At 40.6% G+C, this 23,545-nt stretch overlaps 1 protein-coding gene across 2 annotated transcripts in view; it reads right to left on the reverse strand.

The window, feature by feature from the left end:
• Positions 1-744: 744 nt before the first annotated feature.
• LOC142243183 (leukocyte elastase inhibitor-like) overlaps positions 745-23,545 on the reverse strand; it is a 74,199-nt gene continuing 51,398 nt past the window's right edge. For both annotated transcript variants that reach the window (XM_075314825.1, XM_075314824.1), the window contains exons 5-7: positions 22,440-22,582; positions 20,480-20,638; positions 745-1,546 (exon numbers count right to left, since the gene is read on the reverse strand). In XM_075314825.1, the coding sequence (XP_075170940.1) occupies positions 1,148-1,546; positions 20,480-20,638; positions 22,440-22,582 (701 nt within the window). In that variant the 3' untranslated portion in view covers positions 745-1,147. The remainder of the gene's footprint in view (positions 1,547-20,479; positions 20,639-22,439; positions 22,583-23,545) is intronic.

The following is a 23,545-nucleotide window of genomic DNA, read 5'->3' on the forward strand; positions in this document are numbered from 1 at the left end:
TTGAAGAATCTGTCCACAGGACAACTATTAGGAGAATACTCCACAAATCTGGTCTTTATGGAAGTGCAGCAAGATGAGAGTAATTTTTGAAAGTAAGCCATAACAAGTCCCATTTGCAGTTTGCAAAAAGCCATGTCGGGGACACAGCTAGCTAGCATTTGTAAAAAGGTGCTCTTGTCAGATAGGAGCAAAGTAGAACTTTGGGGGCTAAATGGAAAATGCCATGAGGCAGAAAAATAACCCTGCACTTCACACTGAAAGCAACATCCCAATCAGTAAACATGGTGGTGGCAGTATCATGCTATGGGGATGATTTTTTTCAGCTGAGACAGGGAAATTAGTCAGACTTAATGGCAGGGTGGATGGAGCTAAATACAGGGCAATCCTTTAGGCTGCAGATGACTTGACACTGGGGCCTAGGTTCACCTTCAAACAGGACATCGACCCTAAACATAAACATACTGCCAGAGTTGCAATGGAGTGGTTTAGATCAAAGCATATTCATGTGTGACAATGGCCCGGTCACAGTTCAGACCTAAATCCCATTCAGAATCAGTGGCAAGACTTGTAAATTGCTGTTCACAAGTGCTCTCCATCCAATGTCACTGAGCTTGAGCTATTTTGCAAAGAAGAATGGATATAAATCTCAGCCTGTAGATGTGCAAAGCTGGTAGAGACATACTCCAAAAGAATGGCAGTAGTAAGTACAGCAAAAGATGGTTGCACAAAGTATTGGCTCAGGTGAACTGAATACAAATATACGTCACTATTTCCGGATTTATAATTTAAAAATATTTAGAAAACCATGTAACATTTCCTTTACAATTCACAAGTACTTTGTGTTCTGTTTATATTACATAAAAGCCCAATAAAACATTTAAGTTTATGGGTGCAATGTGAAAAAATTAGGAAAAGTTCCCAGGGTATGATTATTTTGTACACCAAGGGTATACTTATTGGCAATGTAAACTTACCGTCTATGCTTACTTAGATTAAATAGAAAAAAAGAGATGAACGCTATAAAGTGTTACAATTTTATTCCAGTAAAGAAGTAGAAAATATTTCTGAATAAATTATATACAGTACATAATACATTACATATGAGCGGCTCAAGATTTACAACTGATGTCAAAACGCATTTCTTTTGTTAGGGATTATACAATGCTCCACATAGCAATATACAGTTGGACCTCTTGTGTTTGATGAAAAAATAAAAGGGGCGATCCCCCTTTACCTCTTCACCAGGAAAAGTGCGGACAGACATGACAGATGCCGTGGTACTGGCAGCCTCAGTTCCTTTTTCATTGATCTCCAGAAATGTTTGGTGATAAACCCCAGACACAAACATACCGCTCTGCTCTGTCATTCCTGAGAAATCTGCTTTGGCCTGGCTGAACGCATCCGAAATTCCGAGAGATGAAAGAATGCTTTTCATGGAGGAGCTTTTCTCTATTCTGAATTTCGGCAGATGTACTAATACATTCATCATCTTCATTTCTGAACTGTCCATCAATGAGTTTAATTTTTCAGCAGACATTTTTGTCACCTGAATAAAAAAATAAGTAGTTAAATAATCTAGAAGACTAAATATTTTCTCAATCAACCTGAAATTTAAGACCTAATGTGATACAAGTAAAATATATCTTTGTACCGTGTTAGCCAGTAGAGATAAAAAAATTGTTTAAAAGAACAGAGAGTCCTCAGTGGTTGATACCTTTTAATGGCTAACTGAAAAGATGGTAATAATTGCAAGCTTTCGAGACTACTCAGGTCTCTTCATCAGGCATGGTATAACACAAAATCTGAAGAGTCACGTATTTATACACAACAGGACTTAGAATAGTGCAGTAAAAAAAAAAAAAAAAAAAAAAAAAAAAAGAACAAGTTATATGAAACAGAACTATCTCTATGGCAGGGGGACAAGCTGTTCTAGCCATAAATACTGCTGCAGTTCAGTGTGAAAGTTTTATTGTCCTTTGATAAGGGTCTGGTCCAGGGCTGTGACATGCTCGGATGGTCAGAGGAGCACATCTTTTAACTGATGTAAAAAGACATGAATCCATGAGACACATTCATTCCTTCTCTGAATGTGTCAAAGGTCATCATAAGTTTGTACTCCCATAGTCTCCTGTCTCTCTGGGACTTGAAGTTTCCTTTCAATACCAGCAATTTCATGTCCATGATGCTGTGGTCTGGGTTACAAAAATGTTTGGCCACAGGTAGATCCATCCTTTTTTCTCTAATTGTGTGGCGGTGAGAATTCATCCTTGTCCTGAGCTGTTGTCCTGTCTCCCCTACATACAGACCCCCAGTTGGACATTTGGTACATATAATTAAGTACACCACATTGGTTGTGGTGCAGCTGAACGTACCTGGGATCTTGTAGTCCTGATGTGATCTGGGAATCTTTATCTTGTCCGTTGTCAATATTAATGGACAGGTCTTGCATTTTTTCTGGTTGCAGGGAAATGTTCCTGTTGGTGTTGGAGAGGACAGGGAGCTTCTGACAATGATGCTTCTTAGATTTGGGGGCTGTCTAAAACACAGAAGTGGGGGGTCTGGAAAAATAGATTTTAACCGGGCATCTTTTTGCAGTAATGGTTGTAGTTTCCGTGCAGCTCCTCTAAACACCTCCAGATGTGGATTGTAGGTGACTACAAGAGGGACCCGGTTGTTCTCTTCTTTGGTTTTATAATGTAGAAGATGGTTTCTTGATATTCTGGTGGCTCTTATAATCTGGTTTTCAATTGTTCTTGGGTGGTAGCCTTGATTCAAAAAGGTTTTTCTGAGGCCCTCAAGGTGATTGTCTCTATCTGTACTGTTGGAACATATCCGATTGTACCTGATAGCCTGGCTGTATACAATAGAGTTTTTTATGTGTTTTGGATGAAAACTGTCCCATTTCAGGTATGTTGGACGGTCAATTGGCTTCTTGTACAGGGATGTCTGTATTTCATTGTTCCGTAGTTTAATGATGGTGTCCAAGAAGTTGATTTCCGTGCAGGAGTAGTTGAGTGTTAGGTTGATGGTGGGATGAAACTGATTAAATTGTTCATGGAAGGTCTTCAGCTGCTCCTCAGACTCTGTCCAGATGATTAAAATATCATCAATGTAACGGTAGTAGGCCAGAGGCCTGATAGGACAAGAGGATAAAAAGTCACTCTCAAGCTTGGCCATGAAAAGATTTGCATATTGTGGTGCCATTTTGCTTCCCATTGCAGTCCCAGTCTCCTGTAGATATATGTCATTGTCAAATTCAAAGTAATTATGGGTGAGGATAAATTTTGTAAGCCTCACCACAGAATTGGCATCAGTTCCTGTATTTTCCAGGAAAATTTTGCAAGCATTTAATCCATCCTGGTGTGGAATATTCGAGTACAAGGATTCCACATCCATGGTGGCAAGGATGGTTCCCTCTGGAAGAGGACCTATTGCTGATAGTTTTTTCAATAGGTCAGTAGTGTCCTGGATGTAGCTGGTTGTATCCCTTACCAAGGGTTTAAGGATACCCTCTACCCATCCAGAGACTTGTTCAGTGAGGGTGCCCACACATGAAATGATGGGTCTTCCTGGGTTTCCAGATTTGTGAATTTTGGGAAGCATGTAGAATGTGCCTATTCTTGGACTCACCGGTATCAGTTCATCAGTTCTTATGGATATGTCAGGCAGACAAGAGGCCAACTTGTTAAGTTCCTTGTAATAGTCCTGTGTAGGGTCAGACTCCAATTTCTTATAGTAGCGTGTGTCCATCAGTTGTCTGTGTGCTTCCTTCATGTAGTCTGATTTGTTCATCATGACTATTGCACCCCCCTTGTCTGCAGGTTTAATGATGATTTCTTTGTTGGTTTTCAAAGATTTTATGGCCCTTCTCTCCTGGGCACTGATGTTGGATGGTTGCCTCCTGTGTGTGTCTAGGAAAGTGGATTTTACCAAATGTCTGAAAGTGTCTATATAGTTATCCAGATGAGGGTTGCGTCCTGGTGGAGGTGTCCAATCTGATCTTTTCCTGGTTGTCAAGATCCGTCTTCCTTCAGTCTGGGAGGATTCTGAAACATCTGCATCGCTAAAATATTCCCTCAGACGTAGTCTCCTGAAGTAATCTTCCATGTCGCTGCAGAGTTCAATTTTGTCTAGAGCTTTAGTCGGACAAAATGAGAGTCCTCTAGAAAGCACAGCAACTTCCATTTTGTTTGGTTTGTAATCCGAGAGATTGATAACACAGTTAGATGCTTTTGTGCCTTGAATGGACTTGGTTTCCAAGTTGTCAGGTTTTGGCTTTGTTCTCCACCTGTTTGTATTAAGTCCTGAATTGAGGCGCAGTCTGTGTAGCTTCTTTTCCTTGTTGTGGATCAGAAGGGTTCGTAGTCTGTAGTAGTATTGTTGTACTTCTTGTTCTGTGCTTTCTGGAAGTGTCTTCCTTTGTGTTTCAAATTCCCTCTGGATTTTACTCTTGATGCTGTAGAAGACATGCAAAAGGTGATTCCTTAGTCTCTCAGAAGTCCTGTGACAAAGGTTTTGTGCATAATGGGTATTGTAGGTATGTAGAATTGGGTTTGTAATCCAGAGTCCTTTGGGGATCAGATTCTCCTTTTTGCATTTGGATAAGAAAAATATGTCGCTGTCCAGTTGTGCGCGTTTCTTCAGAAGTGTCTTTAGTTCCATGAAGATGCGGTACATTCTGGTATCCTCCATTTTGATACAAGTAAAATATATCTTTGTACCGTGTTAGCCAGTAGAGATAAAAAAATTGTTTAAAAGAACAGAGAGTCCTCAGTGGTTGATACCTTTTAATGGCTAACTGAAAAGATGGTAATAATTGCAAGCTTTCGAGACTACTCAGGTCTCTTCATCAGGCATGGTATAACACAAAATCTGAAGAGTCACGTATTTATACACAACAGGACTTAGAATAGTGCAGTAAAAAAAAAAAAAAAAAAAAAAAAAAAAAGAACAAGTTATATGAAACAGAACTATCTCTATGGCAGGGGGACAAGCTGTTCTAGCCATAAATACTGCTGCAGTTCAGTGTGAAAGTTTTATTGTCCTTTGATAAGGGTCTGGTCCAGGGCTGTGACATGCTCGGATGGTCAGAGGAGCACATCTTTTAACTGATGTAAAAAGACATGAATCCATGAGACACATTCATTCCTTCTCTGAATGTGTCAAAGGTCATCATAAGTTTGTACTCCCATAGTCTCCTGTCTCTCTGGGACTTGAAGTTTCCTTTCAATACCAGCAATTTCATGTCCATGATGCTGTGGTCTGGGTTACAAAAATGTTTGGCCACAGGTAGATCCATCCTTTTTTCTCTAATTGTGTGGCGGTGAGAATTCATCCTTGTCCTGAGCTGTTGTCCTGTCTCCCCTACATACAGACCCCCAGTTGGACATTTGGTACATATAATTAAGTACACCACATTGGTTGTGGTGCAGCTGAACGTACCTGGGATCTTGTAGTCCTGATGTGATCTGGGAATCTTTATCTTGTCCGTTGTCAATATTAATGGACAGGTCTTGCATTTTTTCTGGTTGCAGGGAAATGTTCCTGTTGGTGTTGGAGAGGACAGGGAGCTTCTGACAATGATGCTTCTTAGATTTGGGGGCTGTCTAAAACACAGAAGTGGGGGGTCTGGAAAAATAGATTTTAACCGGGCATCTTTTTGCAGTAATGGTTGTAGTTTCCGTGCAGCTCCTCTAAACACCTCCAGATGTGGATTGTAGGTGACTACAAGAGGGACCCGGTTGTTCTCTTCTTTGGTTTTATAATGTAGAAGATGGTTTCTTGATATTCTGGTGGCTCTTATAATCTGGTTTTCAATTGTTCTTGGGTGGTAGCCTTGATTCAAAAAGGTTTTTCTGAGGCCCTCAAGGTGATTGTCTCTATCTGTACTGTTGGAACATATCCGATTGTACCTGATAGCCTGGCTGTATACAATAGAGTTTTTTATGTGTTTTGGATGAAAACTGTCCCATTTCAGGTATGTTGGACGGTCAATTGGCTTCTTGTACAGGGATGTCTGTATTTCATTGTTCCGTAGTTTAATGATGGTGTCCAAGAAGTTGATTTCCGTGCAGGAGTAGTTGAGTGTTAGGTTGATGGTGGGATGAAACTGATTAAATTGTTCATGGAAGGTCTTCAGCTGCTCCTCAGACTCTGTCCAGATGATTAAAATATCATCAATGTAACGGTAGTAGGCCAGAGGCCTGATAGGACAAGAGGATAAAAAGTCACTCTCAAGCTTGGCCATGAAAAGATTTGCATATTGTGGTGCCATTTTGCTTCCCATTGCAGTCCCAGTCTCCTGTAGATATATGTCATTGTCAAATTCAAAGTAATTATGGGTGAGGATAAATTTTGTAAGCCTCACCACAGAATTGGCATCAGTTCCTGTATTTTCCAGGAAAATTTTGCAAGCATTTAATCCATCCTGGTGTGGAATATTCGAGTACAAGGATTCCACATCCATGGTGGCAAGGATGGTTCCCTCTGGAAGAGGACCTATTGCTGATAGTTTTTTCAATAGGTCAGTAGTGTCCTGGATGTAGCTGGTTGTATCCCTTACCAAGGGTTTAAGGATACCCTCTACCCATCCAGAGACTTGTTCAGTGAGGGTGCCCACACATGAAATGATGGGTCTTCCTGGGTTTCCAGATTTGTGAATTTTGGGAAGCATGTAGAATGTGCCTATTCTTGGACTCACCGGTATCAGTTCATCAGTTCTTATGGATATGTCAGGCAGACAAGAGGCCAACTTGTTAAGTTCCTTGTAATAGTCCTGTGTAGGGTCAGACTCCAATTTCTTATAGTAGCGTGTGTCCATCAGTTGTCTGTGTGCTTCCTTCATGTAGTCTGATTTGTTCATCATGACTATTGCACCCCCCTTGTCTGCAGGTTTAATGATGATTTCTTTGTTGGTTTTCAAAGATTTTATGGCCCTTCTCTCCTGGGCACTGATGTTGGATGGTTGCCTCCTGTGTGTGTCTAGGAAAGTGGATTTTACCAAATGTCTGAAAGTGTCTATATAGTTATCCAGATGAGGGTTGCGTCCTGGTGGAGGTGTCCAATCTGATCTTTTCCTGGTTGTCAAGATCCGTCTTCCTTCAGTCTGGGAGGATTCTGAAACATCTGCATCGCTAAAATATTCCCTCAGACGTAGTCTCCTGAAGTAATCTTCCATGTCGCTGCAGAGTTCAATTTTGTCTAGAGCTTTAGTCGGACAAAATGAGAGTCCTCTAGAAAGCACAGCAACTTCCATTTTGTTTGGTTTGTAATCCGAGAGATTGATAACACAGTTAGATGCTTTTGTGCCTTGAATGGACTTGGTTTCCAAGTTGTCAGGTTTTGGCTTTGTTCTCCACCTGTTTGTATTAAGTCCTGAATTGAGGCGCAGTCTGTGTAGCTTCTTTTCCTTGTTGTGGATCAGAAGGGTTCGTAGTCTGTAGTAGTATTGTTGTACTTCTTGTTCTGTGCTTTCTGGAAGTGTCTTCCTTTGTGTTTCAAATTCCCTCTGGATTTTACTCTTGATGCTGTAGAAGACATGCAAAAGGTGATTCCTTAGTCTCTCAGAAGTCCTGTGACAAAGGTTTTGTGCATAATGGGTATTGTAGGTATGTAGAATTGGGTTTGTAATCCAGAGTCCTTTGGGGATCAGATTCTCCTTTTTGCATTTGGATAAGAAAAATATGTCGCTGTCCAGTTGTGCGCGTTTCTTCAGAAGTGTCTTTAGTTCCATGAAGATGCGGTACATTCTGGTATCCTCCATTTTGATACAAGTAAAATATATCTTTGTACCGTGTTAGCCAGTAGAGATAAAAAAATTGTTTAAAAGAACAGAGAGTCCTCAGTGGTTGATACCTTTTAATGGCTAACTGAAAAGATGGTAATAATTGCAAGCTTTCGAGACTACTCAGGTCTCTTCATCAGGCATGGTATAACACAAAATCTGAAGAGTCACGTATTTATACACAACAGGACTTAGAATAGTGCAGTAAAAAAAAAAAAAAAAAAAAAAAAAAAAAAAAGAACAAGTTATATGAAACAGAACTATCTCTATGGCAGGGGGACAAGCTGTTCTAGCCATAAATACTGCTGCAGTTCAGTGTGAAAGTTTTATTGTCCTTTGATAAGGGTCTGGTCCAGGGCTGTGACATGCTCGGATGGTCAGAGGAGCACATCTTTTAACTGATGTAAAAAGACATGAATCCATGAGACACATTCATTCCTTCTCTGAATGTGTCAAAGGTCATCATAAGTTTGTACTCCCATAGTCTCCTGTCTCTCTGGGACTTGAAGTTTCCTTTCAATACCAGCAATTTCATGTCCATGATGCTGTGGTCTGGGTTACAAAAATGTTTGGCCACAGGTAGATCCATCCTTTTTTCTCTAATTGTGTGGCGGTGAGAATTCATCCTTGTCCTGAGCTGTTGTCCTGTCTCCCCTACATACAGACCCCCAGTTGGACATTTGGTACATATAATTAAGTACACCACATTGGTTGTGGTGCAGCTGAACGTACCTGGGATCTTGTAGTCCTGATGTGATCTGGGAATCTTTATCTTGTCCGTTGTCAATATTAATGGACAGGTCTTGCATTTTTTCTGGTTGCAGGGAAATGTTCCTGTTGGTGTTGGAGAGGACAGGGAGCTTCTGACAATGATGCTTCTTAGATTTGGGGGCTGTCTAAAACACAGAAGTGGGGGGTCTGGAAAAATAGATTTTAACCGGGCATCTTTTTGCAGTAATGGTTGTAGTTTCCGTGCAGCTCCTCTAAACACCTCCAGATGTGGATTGTAGGTGACTGTTTTAGACAGCCCCCAAATCTAAGAAGCATCATTGTCAGAAGCTCCCTGTCCTCTCCAACACCAACAGGAACATTTCCCTGCAACCAGAAAAAATGCAAGACCTGTCCATTAATATTGACAACGGACAAGATAAAGATTCCCAGATCACATCAGGACTACAAGATCCCAGGTACGTTCAGCTGCACCACAACCAATGTGGTGTACTTAATTATATGTACCAAATGTCCAACTGGGGGTCTGTATGTAGGGGAGACAGGACAACAGCTCAGGACAAGGATGAATTCTCACCGCCACACAATTAGAGAAAAAAGGATGGATCTACCTGTGGCCAAACATTTTTGTAACCCAGACCACAGCATCATGGACATGAAATTGCTGGTATTGAAAGGAAACTTCAAGTCCCAGAGAGACAGGAGACTATGGGAGTACAAACTTATGATGACCTTTGACACATTCAGAGAAGGAATGAATGTGTCTCATGGATTCATGTCTTTTTACATCAGTTAAAAGATGTGCTCCTCTGACCATCCGAGCATGTCACAGCCCTGGACCAGACCCTTATCAAAGGACAATAAAACTTTCACACTGAACTGCAGCAGTATTTATGGCTAGAACAGCTTGTCCCCCTGCCATAGAGATAGTTCTGTTTCATATAACTTGTTCTTTTTTTTTTTTTTTTTTTTTTTTTTTTTTACTGCACTATTCTAAGTCCTGTTGTGTATAAATACGTGACTCTTCAGATTTTGTGTTATACCATGCCTGATGAAGAGACCTGAGTAGTCTCGAAAGCTTGCAATTATTACCATCTTTTCAGTTAGCCATTAAAAGGTATCAACCACTGAGGACTCTCTGTTCTTTTAAACAATTTTTTTATCTCTACTGGCTAACACGGTACAAAGATATATTTTACTTGTATCAAAATGGAGGATACCAGAATGTACCGCATCTTCATGGAACTAAAGACACTTCTGAAGAAACGCGCACAACTGGACAGCGACATATTTTTCTTATCCAAATGCAAAAAGGAGAATCTGATCCCCAAAGGACTCTGGATTACAAACCCAATTCTACATACCTACAATACCCATTATGCACAAAACCTTTGTCACAGGACTTCTGAGAGACTAAGGAATCACCTTTTGCATGTCTTCTACAGCATCAAGAGTAAAATCCAGAGGGAATTTGAAACACAAAGGAAGACACTTCCAGAAAGCACAGAACAAGAAGTACAACAATACTACTACAGACTACGAACCCTTCTGATCCACAACAAGGAAAAGAAGCTACACAGACTGCGCCTCAATTCAGGACTTAATACAAACAGGTGGAGAACAAAGCCAAAACCTGACAACTTGGAAACCAAGTCCATTCAAGGCACAAAAGCATCTAACTGTGTTATCAATCTCTCGGATTACAAACCAAACAAAATGGAAGTTGCTGTGCTTTCTAGAGGACTCTCATTTTGTCCGACTAAAGCTCTAGACAAAATTGAACTCTGCAGCGACATGGAAGATTACTTCAGGAGACTACGTCTGAGGGAATATTTTAGCGATGCAGATGTTTCAGAATCCTCCCAGACTGAAGGAAGACGGATCTTGACAACCAGGAAAAGATCAGATTGGACACCTCCACCAGGACGCAACCCTCATCTGGATAACTATATAGACACTTTCAGACATTTGGTAAAATCCACTTTCCTAGACACACACAGGAGGCAACCATCCAACATCAGTGCCCAGGAGAGAAGGGCCATAAAATCTTTGAAAACCAACAAAGAAATCATCATTAAACCTGCAGACAAGGGGGGTGCAATAGTCATGATGAACAAATCAGACTACATGAAGGAAGCACACAGACAACTGATGGACACACGCTACTATAAGAAATTGGAGTCTGACCCTACACAGGACTATTACAAGGAACTTAACAAGTTGGCCTCTTGTCTGCCTGACATATCCATAAGAACTGATGAACTGATACCGGTGAGTCCAAGAATAGGCACATTCTACATGCTTCCCAAAATTCACAAATCTGGAAACCCAGGAAGACCCATCATTTCATGTGTGGGCACCCTCACTGAACAAGTCTCTGGATGGGTAGAGGGTATCCTTAAACCCTTGGTAAGGGATACAACCAGCTACATCCAGGACACTACTGACCTATTGAAAAAACTATCAGCAATAGGTCCTCTTCCAGAGGGAACCATCCTTGCCACCATGGATGTGGAATCCTTGTACTCGAATATTCCACACCAGGATGGATTAAATGCTTGCAAAATTTTCCTGGAAAATACAGGAACTGATGCCAATTCTGTGGTGAGGCTTACAAAATTTATCCTCACCCATAATTACTTTGAATTTGACAATGACATATATCTACAGGAGACTGGGACTGCAATGGGAAGCAAAATGGCACCACAATATGCAAATCTTTTCATGGCCAAGCTTGAGAGTGACTTTTTATCCTCTTGTCCTATCAGGCCTCTGGCCTACTACCGTTACATTGATGATATTTTAATCATCTGGACAGAGTCTGAGGAGCAGCTGAAGACCTTCCATGAACAATTTAATCAGTTTCATCCCACCATCAACCTAACACTCAACTACTCCTGCACGGAAATCAACTTCTTGGACACCATCATTAAACTACGGAACAATGAAATACAGACATCCCTGTACAAGAAGCCAATTGACCGTCCAACATACCTGAAATGGGACAGTTTTCATCCAAAACACATAAAAAACTCTATTGTATACAGCCAGGCTATCAGGTACAATCGGATATGTTCCAACAGTACAGATAGAGACAATCACCTTGAGGGCCTCAGAAAAACCTTTTTGAATCAAGGCTACCACCCAAGAACAATTGAAAACCAGATTATAAGAGCCACCAGAATATCAAGAAACCATCTTCTACATTATAAAACCAAAGAAGAGAACAACCGGGTCCCTCTTGTAGTCACCTACAATCCACATCTGGAGGTGTTTAGAGGAGCTGCACGGAAACTACAACCATTACTGCAAAAAGATGCCCGGTTAAAATCTATTTTTCCAGACCCCCCACTCCTGTGTTTTAGACAGCCCCCAAATCTAAGAAGCATCATTGTCAGAAGCTCCCTGTCCTCTCCAACACCAACAGGAACATTTCCCTGCAACCAGAAAAAATGCAAGACCTGTCCATTAATATTGACAACGGACAAGATAAAGATTCCCAGATCACATCAGGACTACAAGATCCCAGGTACGTTCAGCTGCACCACAACCAATGTGGTGTACTTAATTATATGTACCAAATGTCCAACTGGGGGTCTGTATGTAGGGGAGACAGGACAACAGCTCAGGACAAGGATGAATTCTCACCGCCACACAATTAGAGAAAAAAGGATGGATCTACCTGTGGCCAAACATTTTTGTAACCCAGACCACAGCATCATGGACATGAAATTGCTGGTATTGAAAGGAAACTTCAAGTCCCAGAGAGACAGGAGACTATGGGAGTACAAACTTATGATGACCTTTGACACATTCAGAGAAGGAATGAATGTGTCTCATGGATTCATGTCTTTTTACATCAGTTAAAAGATGTGCTCCTCTGACCATCCGAGCATGTCACAGCCCTGGACCAGACCCTTATCAAAGGACAATAAAACTTTCACACTGAACTGCAGCAGTATTTATGGCTAGAACAGCTTGTCCCCCTGCCATAGAGATAGTTCTGTTTCATATAACTTGTTCTTTTTTTTTTTTTTTTTTTTTTTTTTTTACTGCACTATTCTAAGTCCTGTTGTGTATAAATACGTGACTCTTCAGATTTTGTGTTATACCATGCCTGATGAAGAGACCTGAGTAGTCTCGAAAGCTTGCAATTATTACCATCTTTTCAGTTAGCCATTAAAAGGTATCAACCACTGAGGACTCTCTGTTCTTTTAAACAAATTTTTTTATCTCTACTGGCTAACACGGTACAAAGATATATTTTACTTGTATCAAAATGGAGGATACCAGAATGTACCGCATCTTCATGGAACTAAAGACACTTCTGAAGAAACGCGCACAACTGGACAGCGACATATTTTTCTTATCCAAATGCAAAAAGGAGAATCTGATCCCCAAAGGACTCTGGATTACAAACCCAATTCTACATACCTACAATACCCATTATGCACAAAACCTTTGTCACAGGACTTCTGAGAGACTAAGGAATCACCTTTTGCATGTCTTCTACAGCATCAAGAGTAAAATCCAGAGGGAATTTGAAACACAAAGGAAGACACTTCCAGAAAGCACAGAACAAGAAGTACAACAATACTACTACAGACTACGAACCCTTCTGATCCACAACAAGGAAAAGAAGCTACACAGACTGCGCCTCAATTCAGGACTTAATACAAACAGGTGGAGAACAAAGCCAAAACCTGACAACTTGGAAACCAAGTCCATTCAAGGCACAAAAGCATCTAACTGTGTTATCAATCTCTCGGATTACAAACCAAACAAAATGGAAGTTGCTGTGCTTTCTAGAGGACTCTCATTTTGTCCGACTAAAGCTCTAGACAAAATTGAACTCTGCAGCGACATGGAAGATTACTTCAGGAGACTACGTCTGAGGGAATATTTTAGCGATGCAGATGTTTCAGAATCCTCCCAGACTGAAGGAAGACGGATCTTGACAACCAGGAAAAGATCAGATTGGACACCTCCACCAGGACGCAACCCTCATCTGGATAACTATATAGACACTTTCAGACATTTGGTAAAATCCACTTTCCTAGACACACACAGGAGGCAACCATCCAACATCAGTGCCCAGGAGAGAAGGGCCATAAAATCTTTGAAAACCAACAAAGAAATCATCATTAAACCTGCAGACAAGGGGGGTGCAATAGTCATGATGAACAAATCAGACTACATGAAGGAAGCACACAGACAACTGATGGACACACGCTACTATAAGAAATTGGAGTCTGACCCTACACAGGACTATTACAAGGAACTTAACAAGTTGGCCTCTTGTCTGCCTGACATATCCATAAGAACTGATGAACTGATACCGGTGAGTCCAAGAATAGGCACATTCTACATGCTTCCCAAAATTCACAAATCTGGAAACCCAGGAAGACCCATCATTTCATGTGTGGGCACCCTCACTGAACAAGTCTCTGGATGGGTAGAGGGTATCCTTAAACCCTTGGTAAGGGATACAACCAGCTACATCCAGGACACTACTGACCTATTGAAAAAACTATCAGCAATAGGTCCTCTTCCAGAGGGAACCATCCTTGCCACCATGGATGTGGAATCCTTGTACTCGAATATTCCACACCAGGATGGATTAAATGCTTGCAAAATTTTCCTGGAAAATACAGGAACTGATGCCAATTCTGTGGTGAGGCTTACAAAATTTATCCTCACCCATAATTACTTTGAATTTGACAATGACATATATCTACAGGAGACTGGGACTGCAATGGGAAGCAAAATGGCACCAGAATATGCAAATCTTTTCATGGCCAAGCTTGAGAGTGACTTTTTATCCTCTTGTCCTATCAGGCCTCTGGCCTACTACCGTTACATTGATGATATTTTAATCATCTGGACAGAGTCTGAGGAGCAGCTGAAGACCTTCCATGAACAATTTAATCAGTTTCATCCCACCATCAACCTAACACTCAACTACTCCTGCACGGAAATCAACTTCTTGGACACCATCATTAAACTACGGAACAATGAAATACAGACATCCCTGTACAAGAAGCCAATTGACCGTCCAACATACCTGAAATGGGACAGTTTTCATCCAAAACACATAAAAAACTCTATTGTATACAGCCAGGCTATCAGGTACAATCGGATATGTTCCAACAGTACAGATAGAGACAATCACCTTGAGGGCCTCAGAAAAACCTTTTTGAATCAAGGCTACCACCCAAGAACAATTGAAAACCAGATTATAAGAGCCACCAGAATATCAAGAAACCATCTTCTACATTATAAAACCAAAGAAGAGAACAACCGGGTCCCTCTTGTAGTCACCTACAATCCACATCTGGAGGTGTTTAGAGGAGCTGCACGGAAACTACAACCATTACTGCAAAAAGATGCCCGGTTAAAATCTATTTTTCCAGACCCCCCACTTCTGTGTTTTAGACAGCCCCCAAATCTAAGAAGCATCATTGTCAGAAGCTCCCTGTCCTCTCCAACACCAACAGGAACATTTCCCTGCAACCAGAAAAAATGCAAGACCTGTCCATTAATATTGACAACGGACAAGATAAAGATTCCCAGATCACATCAGGACTACAAGATCCCAGGTACGTTCAGCTGCACCACAACCAATGTGGTGTACTTAATTATATGTACCAAATGTCCAACTGGGGGTCTGTATGTAGGGGAGACAGGACAACAGCTCAGGACAAGGATGAATTCTCACCGCCACACAATTAGAGAAAAAAGGATGGATCTACCTGTGGCCAAACATTTTTGTAACCCAGACCACAGCATCATGGACATGAAATTGCTGGTATTGAAAGGAAACTTCAAGTCCCAGAGAGACAGGAGACTATGGGAGTACAAACTTATGATGACCTTTGACACATTCAGAGAAGGAATGAATGTGTCTCATGGATTCATGTCTTTTTACATCAGTTAAAAGATGTGCTCCTCTGACCATCCGAGCATGTCACAGCCCTGGACCAGACCCTTATCAAAGGACAATAAAACTTTCACACTGAACTGCAGCAGTATTTATGGCTAGAACAGCTTGTCCCCCTGCCATAGAGATAGTTCTGTTTCATATAACTTGTTCTTTTTTTTTTTTTTTTTTTTTTTTTTTTTTTACTGCACTATTCTAAGTCCTGTTGTGTATAAATACGTGACTCTTCAGATTTTGTGTTATACCATGCCTGATGAAGAGACCTGAGTAGTCTCGAAAGCTTGCAATTATTACCATCTTTTCAGTTAGCCATTAAAAGGTATCAACCACTGAGGACTCTCTGTTCTTTTAAACAATTTTTTTAAGACCTAATGTGGCACATGTGAATTCAGTGAGTACACTTAGCTGTGGAAACATCTTTCAGGTATGTGCAAGTAAGAGTAGAGGGTACCTGAGGCAAAGTAAGTGACCACTTGAGTCATGGATGGTGCAACCTGACTCTTCATATTTGTTACTCATGTACTTTTCCCTGCAAGATGAGATCACCAATTCTTACTTATTAGGCTATGTGCGCACGCTGCGTTTTTTTCTGACCACAAAGATGCAGCATTTCTGGCCCCCAAAAAAAGCAGAAAAACACACCCCCCGAAAAAACACATAAAAAAATCGCAAGCGTTTTTGTGCATTTTGATACTTTTTTTTTTGCTGCATTTTGCTGCGTTTTTTGCTGCGTTTTTCTCCATTCAATTCAATGGGAAAAACGCAAAAAGAATTGACATGTGGCATGTATGTGGTCACCATAAAACACAGCAAAAAAACTGCACTGTGCAGACAGCAAAAATGAAATCTCATAGACTTTGCTGGGGAATGAAATGCATGCAGTTTTTACAGCAAAAACGCACCCAAAAAACGCACAAATTCGCGGCAAAAAAAACGCAGCGAGCGCACATAGCCTTACAGTGAAATCAAATGTATTCATTCTATTTATGTTTTATTACTTCTGTATAATGAATATCATTTGAGAATTATTTTTTTGTCTGTGTTTTCTTTAATTCAAAAAGGGGAATGAGCACATATGAACAAAACAACAGTAATGCTGCAGGTTTTTTTTTTTTTAAATATCGTTTGCCATACTTTAAAACTGTCATTTTAATTTATGGGTCAATACAATAATTTTAACACCAAACTTAGCAACTTTTACACAAAAAAAATCACTTTCTTAAAGGGAATCTGTTAGCAGGTATTTGATATGTAAACTGAAGACAGCATGCTGCAAGGGCTAACAGAGAATTCAGGGATGCCTGTCTTGTCAAAGTCCAATCTGCAGTTTATGTGCTATGTTTGTTTAAGCAGCAGAACTTATCATTGCTCTGACTACAAAGTCATGCGCACGGCTGTCTGAGATGCCCCTCCTCTAATTGACACCTTACTGTCAATGTACAATCTGTATTAGGCCATGTGCACACGTTGCATTCTATTCCGCAGCGTGTAAGTCACTGCCTGTGCATCTCAAAACGCAGCCAAAAAAGCTGCGTTCTGAGACGCATTCGGCAGAACGCAACGTGCGCACATTCCTGGAGAATTCATGCATTCTGGATGCTTTCTCTGCCATAGACAGAGTGGGAAAAGCATCCAGAACGCACATTTTTCCCAGTGCGGTCCCACTCGGCTCTGCAGCATCCCCATAGACTTGCAGCAGAGCCGAGTGGGACCGCACTGTCAAAAAGAGCATGGCTGGCTGTGAGACAGTGCCGCGCGATCAGAATGAACTCGGATGAACTTCACCCGACTTCATTGTGATCGCGCGACTCTGTGCGCCGCGGCTTGATTTGCGGTCACACGTGAAGGACTCACCTGTGATCGCAAATCCCCTGAGTGACTGCAGTGAGCCGCGCGATCAGCTGTGCTTTCACTCAGGTTACTCGCAGCCACAGCTGCAGTCCTCCACCTGAGAGCGGTGGCCGCGAGTAACCTCAGTGACAGCACAGCTGATCGCGCGACTCACTTCAGTTGCTGCATGGAGCTCACAGGAACGGCAGTGTTCTACTGGGGCTCCTGTCAGCTTCCAATGTAGCAGAGCTGAAAGCGTCATGGGACCTTGCGTGGATTAGATCGGACCTGGAGGTATTTTTGAGGGGTTAATAAAGTGGTGAAAAAGGGTGTTTTTTTGTCTTTCATTCCAAATAAAGGATTTTTTGGATGTGTGTGTTTATTTTCTTTAACTTACAGGTTAATCATGGAAGGTTTCTCGGGGAGACGCCTGCCATGATTAACCTAGGACTCCTTATTACCCTGTTTGCCACCGCACCAGGGCAATTTGGGTTGAGCCGGGTAAAGTCCCGGGACTGTCGCATCTAATGAATGCGGCAATTCCGGGCGCGGCTGGCTGATATTGTTAGGCTGGGGGGCTCCCCTTAACAGGGAGCTCCCCATCCTGAGAATACCAGCCTTCAGCCGTGTGACTTTACCCTGGCTGGTATCCAAATTGGGGGGACCGCACGTCGTTTTTCTTTCAATTATTTTTTTTTTTACTGCTCGACATAGACACACCCACCGGCGGCTGTGATTGGTTGCAGTGAGATAGCTGTCACTCAGTGTGGGGGCGTGTCTGACTGCAACCAATCATAGGCGCCAGTGGGCGAGGGAAGCAGGGAATACGTGATGCATTAATGAACGGCCGGCATTTTCAAAAGAGGAGAAGCCGCCACAGTGTGAACGCCGTGCAGCGCTGCGTCGGTGATCGTGGATCGTGAGTATGAGAGAGGGGGTGGGAGGGAGAGACCGACATGGACAGAGAGAGAGAGACAGAGAGAGAAACCGACCGACAGAGTGAGAAAGACGAAAGATCTGCGTTTGTTATGTTAAAAAAACATGCGGATCGCAACAATAATGCAATGCTTAACATTTTGGCAGTGTTTTTCGACAACTCATTGATTTCAACGGGTGTAGAACGCTGCCGAAATGGCAAAAACAATTGACATGTTGCTTCTTCAAACGCAGAGATTTTTACATATTTTTGACAATCAAAACGCTGCGTTTCAAAAAGCATCGTGCGCACAGATTTTGCATGATTCTCATAGACTTTGCTGGGGAATCAGAATACATGCATTTTGTCAATGACACACTGCAGTTGTAAACGCAACCAAAACGCAGAAAAAAACGCAATGTGCGCACATGGTCTTAAAGGTCTGGTGTGGGCGAGACAGTTCTGTCAGCTTTGCTGCATGGCTAAATCTAAAAATTCAGATTGTGTCAGAATGGCTCCAGCCAGTAATCTAAGTGATACATTGTAGAATTCAGGTTCTCTTTGCCTACATCATGCTGCTCCCTTTAATATAGATAGCTAGATAGATACTGTTTTTTGTTTTTTTTGTGCAAAGGTAATGAATTTTAGCATTGAAATTATTGAATTGACCTGTAAAATAAAATTAAAATGACAGTTTTAAATATATTTTTATATTTTTTTCCATTTTCTAACCATAGTTGTGTAAAGAGTTTTTTTTTTTTTTGCAGGACAAGCTTTTTCACTGATTCTATTTTGGGGTGCAGCGATGGTAAAGATGGGCCAACAGTGGGAGCGTTTTCTCTTTGTGAAACTGCTGGGGTCAGAGCTACAATGCAGCAGTAGCTCAACTTCATATTACAGCCAACCCATGCTTTGGATGGCACAGACAGCCAAGGTTGTGGGGGGTTGGTGCCAATAATGGGGAGCAAGAAGACAATATAATAAATCCGTTAACTTTTTGGAGGAGGGAGGGTCACTTCCAGTCATATGTATTCGCATTTTTAAGACATGAATGCAAATTAACTACCGCGATAGGGAGCTGATTGACCCCCAAAGTGTCTATGGCAATCACCTACCTGCTCTGATGTGCAATGGTGGTTTAATGCAGCTGACATGACTGCAGCACAATTAGTTCACCTCAGCATGCTGCAGATGTAACAGCAAAGGACAACAAAGGAGAACATATACCAAAGCCAAGAGCAGGTAAGCGCTTAAAGAGCAGAAGATTCAGGGAGCTGTTTCTGTCTTCTGGGGGTTAGGAGGGCTATTACTATAGACTGCAGTTTAAGTGAGTTATTACTATAAACTGGGGATGATCAGGATAAAATGCGGTTCATCTACGCTGCCTCAATGGCTGAAAAGGACTCGAAATGGATTAAGTTGAAAATGGTTTATTAGTCTACATGTTATAAGGCAATCTAGCCCCTTACACAGGACACAATCATAGCATCTACTATCTCTACTATGGTTTTGTCCTGAGGAAGGGGCTAAATTGCTTTGAAACAAGTAGACTAATAATCCATTTTCATCTTAATTCACTTGGAGTCCTTTTTGTCCATTGAAGCAGCGCAGAGGAACAGCATCTTATCCTGATTGTCTCCTATATCGGTGTTCATCACCCGCGGACCTGCAGCAATCTGTTACACAACTATCCCAGGTAAGGATATACTAATCTCATCCCTACCCCTATTGTAGGGGTACAAAGAAAACACGCACCCGCATGACATACACAATAACATATGCTTGACTCTTGTCCCACCTTTTGGGATGTGTATCAGGGAAATTATTTATACACAAATGGGAGTGAGGCCTAAAAGTGAGAACTTTTAGATTTTAGTAACTACTCTTATGAGAGTTGTCCAGGAGTAGAGTAACGCGTTTGGTTTTTCCGTAACGCAACTCATCCCATTCACTGTAATAATGCTGTGCACAAGCCATGTGCAGGTGTGCCTTTTCTAGAAGAAAGCAGTCATTTTATTAGTTCTGGACAACTCCTTTAAATTGTTGTGGAGACTACAAATCACAGTCATATTACCATGAAAACATGGCCCATAATTCTTTCAGTATTAGAATTAATTAGGGAGCCAACTATAATACCTAATTTTTCTCTATCTAGTTGACATGTCAAACATTTTTAAGCACTGAAATGTTAATTAGTAAGGAGTGTTAACTAAATTGATACATTTCTGTACTTTTATATTTTAAATACAAATGTTTACTTTTTAATTCATCTCAAACTTACTTGTTTAAACACAGAATTATTATCTGGAACCAGTATGATCATAGCATAATCTTGTTTTACACCGTAAGGAAGCTCCAACACTTTTATGCCAGGGTTCTTTATGTATTTCACATTGAAGTAACTAGTGATGCGCATCATATTTACCATCACTTGTTCATTCTAAGAAATAGTCAAAAACAAAAAACAAAATAACCGAATTATTTTTCCAGTATCATGTAAGTATGACAACTCAGTTCACTATTACTAATTCATTTTGCCTAAGTATATAGCAGCATCCTATTCCACAGCACTTTGCAGAAAATACCATCACTGTCTTTATTGGATTCTTTGGAGGGTGGAATGAAACCCACACATCATGGGAAGAACATACAAAATCCTTGTAAATGTTGTCTTCCATGAGATTTGAAGTCAAGACCCCAGTGCTGAAAAGCATCAGTGATAACCACTGAGCCATCGTGCTGCTCACTATATCCGAGTCAGTGTATAGAAAGACTAGGTAGTAATTAATAGCGATGAATGTAAATATTCTGTTTTAGGCCAGGTTTGGATGGCCGTATAACAAAAATGAGCCAGTTAACTTCTACAAATCGTAGCTTCCTGTGCAGCTCAATATACTGCTCTGCATAGCAGACAAGTGCAAGATCTGCCTGTACTTACATACAATAGATTAGTCAGTACAAAGGACCAGACAAGTGTATGCTGAGATTATTTTCTCACATGCACCATTAATCCACATGAAAAGTTGATGGTACAGGCAAATTGGTTATTATTGAATCAGTGTGCTTTCCGTTGAGCACAATAATCCATAATGCGCCCATCTACATCCAGCCTTAGCCCAAAATTAGTCATCCGTGAAAAATGGTCCTTGTACAGATCATGACATTTGTATTAGCCATGGGTGACCCTCCCTGAACTCAGCAGACTCATATATGCCAACAAGGTTGTCAAATTTGTATAAGGAGACCCGCAGCCTGTTTGTGCAACCTGGTCTGTATTTGACTTAAATCTTAAATAGAACACTTGTTAGAACACACACACCGTGTTATATCTGAATGTAAGTTCACAAGGGCAGGGTCCTCTTCCCTCTGTACCAGTCTGTCTATCGTAACTTGGATATGTATTCTGTATGTAACCCTTTCACATGTACAGCACCATGGAATTAATGGTGCTCTTTAAATAAATATTAATAATAATAATAATAATATCTGAGATTGTGGTACATGATCAGATAAGAATTCCACCACCTGCTTAGCTGCAATAGGTAGGAGCTGCATAGCTTGAGGGCAATGCTGGATAGACTCTGTGCACAGGGCTCTGTATTGTGTATGAGACCTTATTGTGAAAGACTAAGAAAATATGATACAAAAATTTATATTTTACTATTTTGTTTCATAATTATTGGGAAACATTTGGAGGAACAATAATTACAAAAAATGAAGAAAAAATAAAAATGTAAAAATATATGAGCAAATTATATACAACAGCATTTTTAGAGGCTATTCACAATCAACAGAATTTACTAAATTCATTCTATAATTTCCAAATTTCTAGCATTGTAGAAATATACTATCTCTGCTGAAAGTATCTATTGAACGTTTAACTCCAACCTTTGCTATAAAGATGTTCTCTGAGAATGAGATACATTAGCATCTCTGGTGTAATTCAAATTGCAGCCTTTATAGTCACTTGCCAGAATGGGCTGCAGACTGAAGATATACTGTATGGCTCCAAAGACCTTTTTGTCAACTGATACAAGCTGTATCACACATATCTCAGTCAGCCTAGCCTGTGACTGAAGTATGCATGCTACAGCTCTTATAAGTTGAAACACAGGTCTCGCATATCTTCAGTCTGCAGCCCATACTGTCATGTGACTAGGATGGGCTACTGTTTGAATTATATAATTTTATATCATTCTCAGATAAACCCTGTTAGTGGACGCTATGCAATTAAGACATACCGAGATTGTTGTGAAGGGAGCCTTGTAAGTCTTCATTTCACTAAATGGTTTTGTCCAGTTTGCAGCAAAATATAATGTATTTGCAAGTATTAATTTTGTGTTTGAAGATATTGATTGATCTGGTAACAATTGCTGAATTTTCTCTGCAGAGGAGAATGAAAATATGAAAATGAGCAAACTATCCTTCAAAGAATTTCTATATGAAATATTTATTTACACAGTACCGTTAACATTTTTTAATAAGTACTATCAAATGTTCAGCAGATTCAATAACTCATGCCAGTTTTAATGAAGGAGCATAGCCGAATAAGATTATCCAATTCATTAAGTGTGGATGGTCCTTTATGTTCTTAGCCAGAAATTTTACTCCAGCCAGTCAGTGACTGGAGTAAGATTTCTGGCACACGGTACATCACATCTAGTAACATTATTTGACCAGTAGCTGTCACGCCACCTTCCTGGGTCCCATGAGGACCCAAACCCCACCAATCTGTTGCACATGTTAAGCAGTACCTAACCTTTTAAAACATTAAACAAATTCTTTTTAAATTACATCACATATACTAATGTGTCCACGTAATTATTGTTTAGAGCTCATTCAGGCGTCCAATTTTCCCTTGTATTAGAAAAACTAATTTTTTTTATAAGACTTTGATCCGAGTTTCATTACAGTTTTGTCCCTCCAAGCATCATCAGTTTTTCTTGCACGTGGAGAAAAACAACAGCTTTTCCACCTTCTCCTTTCTGACAGTCTGTGAAAATCAGACTATACTCAGATGTCATCCGAGTGAGGTCCAATTTTTTCTAGACCCATAGACTTACATTGTCACATTTGATCCGGCACTCAGATCAAAAGCGGACATATGTCCGTGCTTTTCCGAGGACCAAGAGGAAAAATCAGGGCATCTGAACGGCCCCATAGACTATCACAAAAATACACAAAAGTTGTACGTCTGAATGAGCCCTTATGGTATTTTTTGTGTGAATGCTGTTAATCTGTATGAACACAAAAGCAAATTTATTATGATCTCTAAAATCATGAAAAAATATATAAATATTAACTTAAAAAAAAAATCTTTATTTTTGTGTCATGTTCAGAGATTATA

This window comes from Anomaloglossus baeobatrachus, chromosome 6 (assembly GCF_048569485.1).
Source record: "Anomaloglossus baeobatrachus isolate aAnoBae1 chromosome 6, aAnoBae1.hap1, whole genome shotgun sequence".
In the NCBI taxonomy this organism is placed as follows: Eukaryota; Metazoa; Chordata; class Amphibia; order Anura; family Aromobatidae; genus Anomaloglossus; species Anomaloglossus baeobatrachus.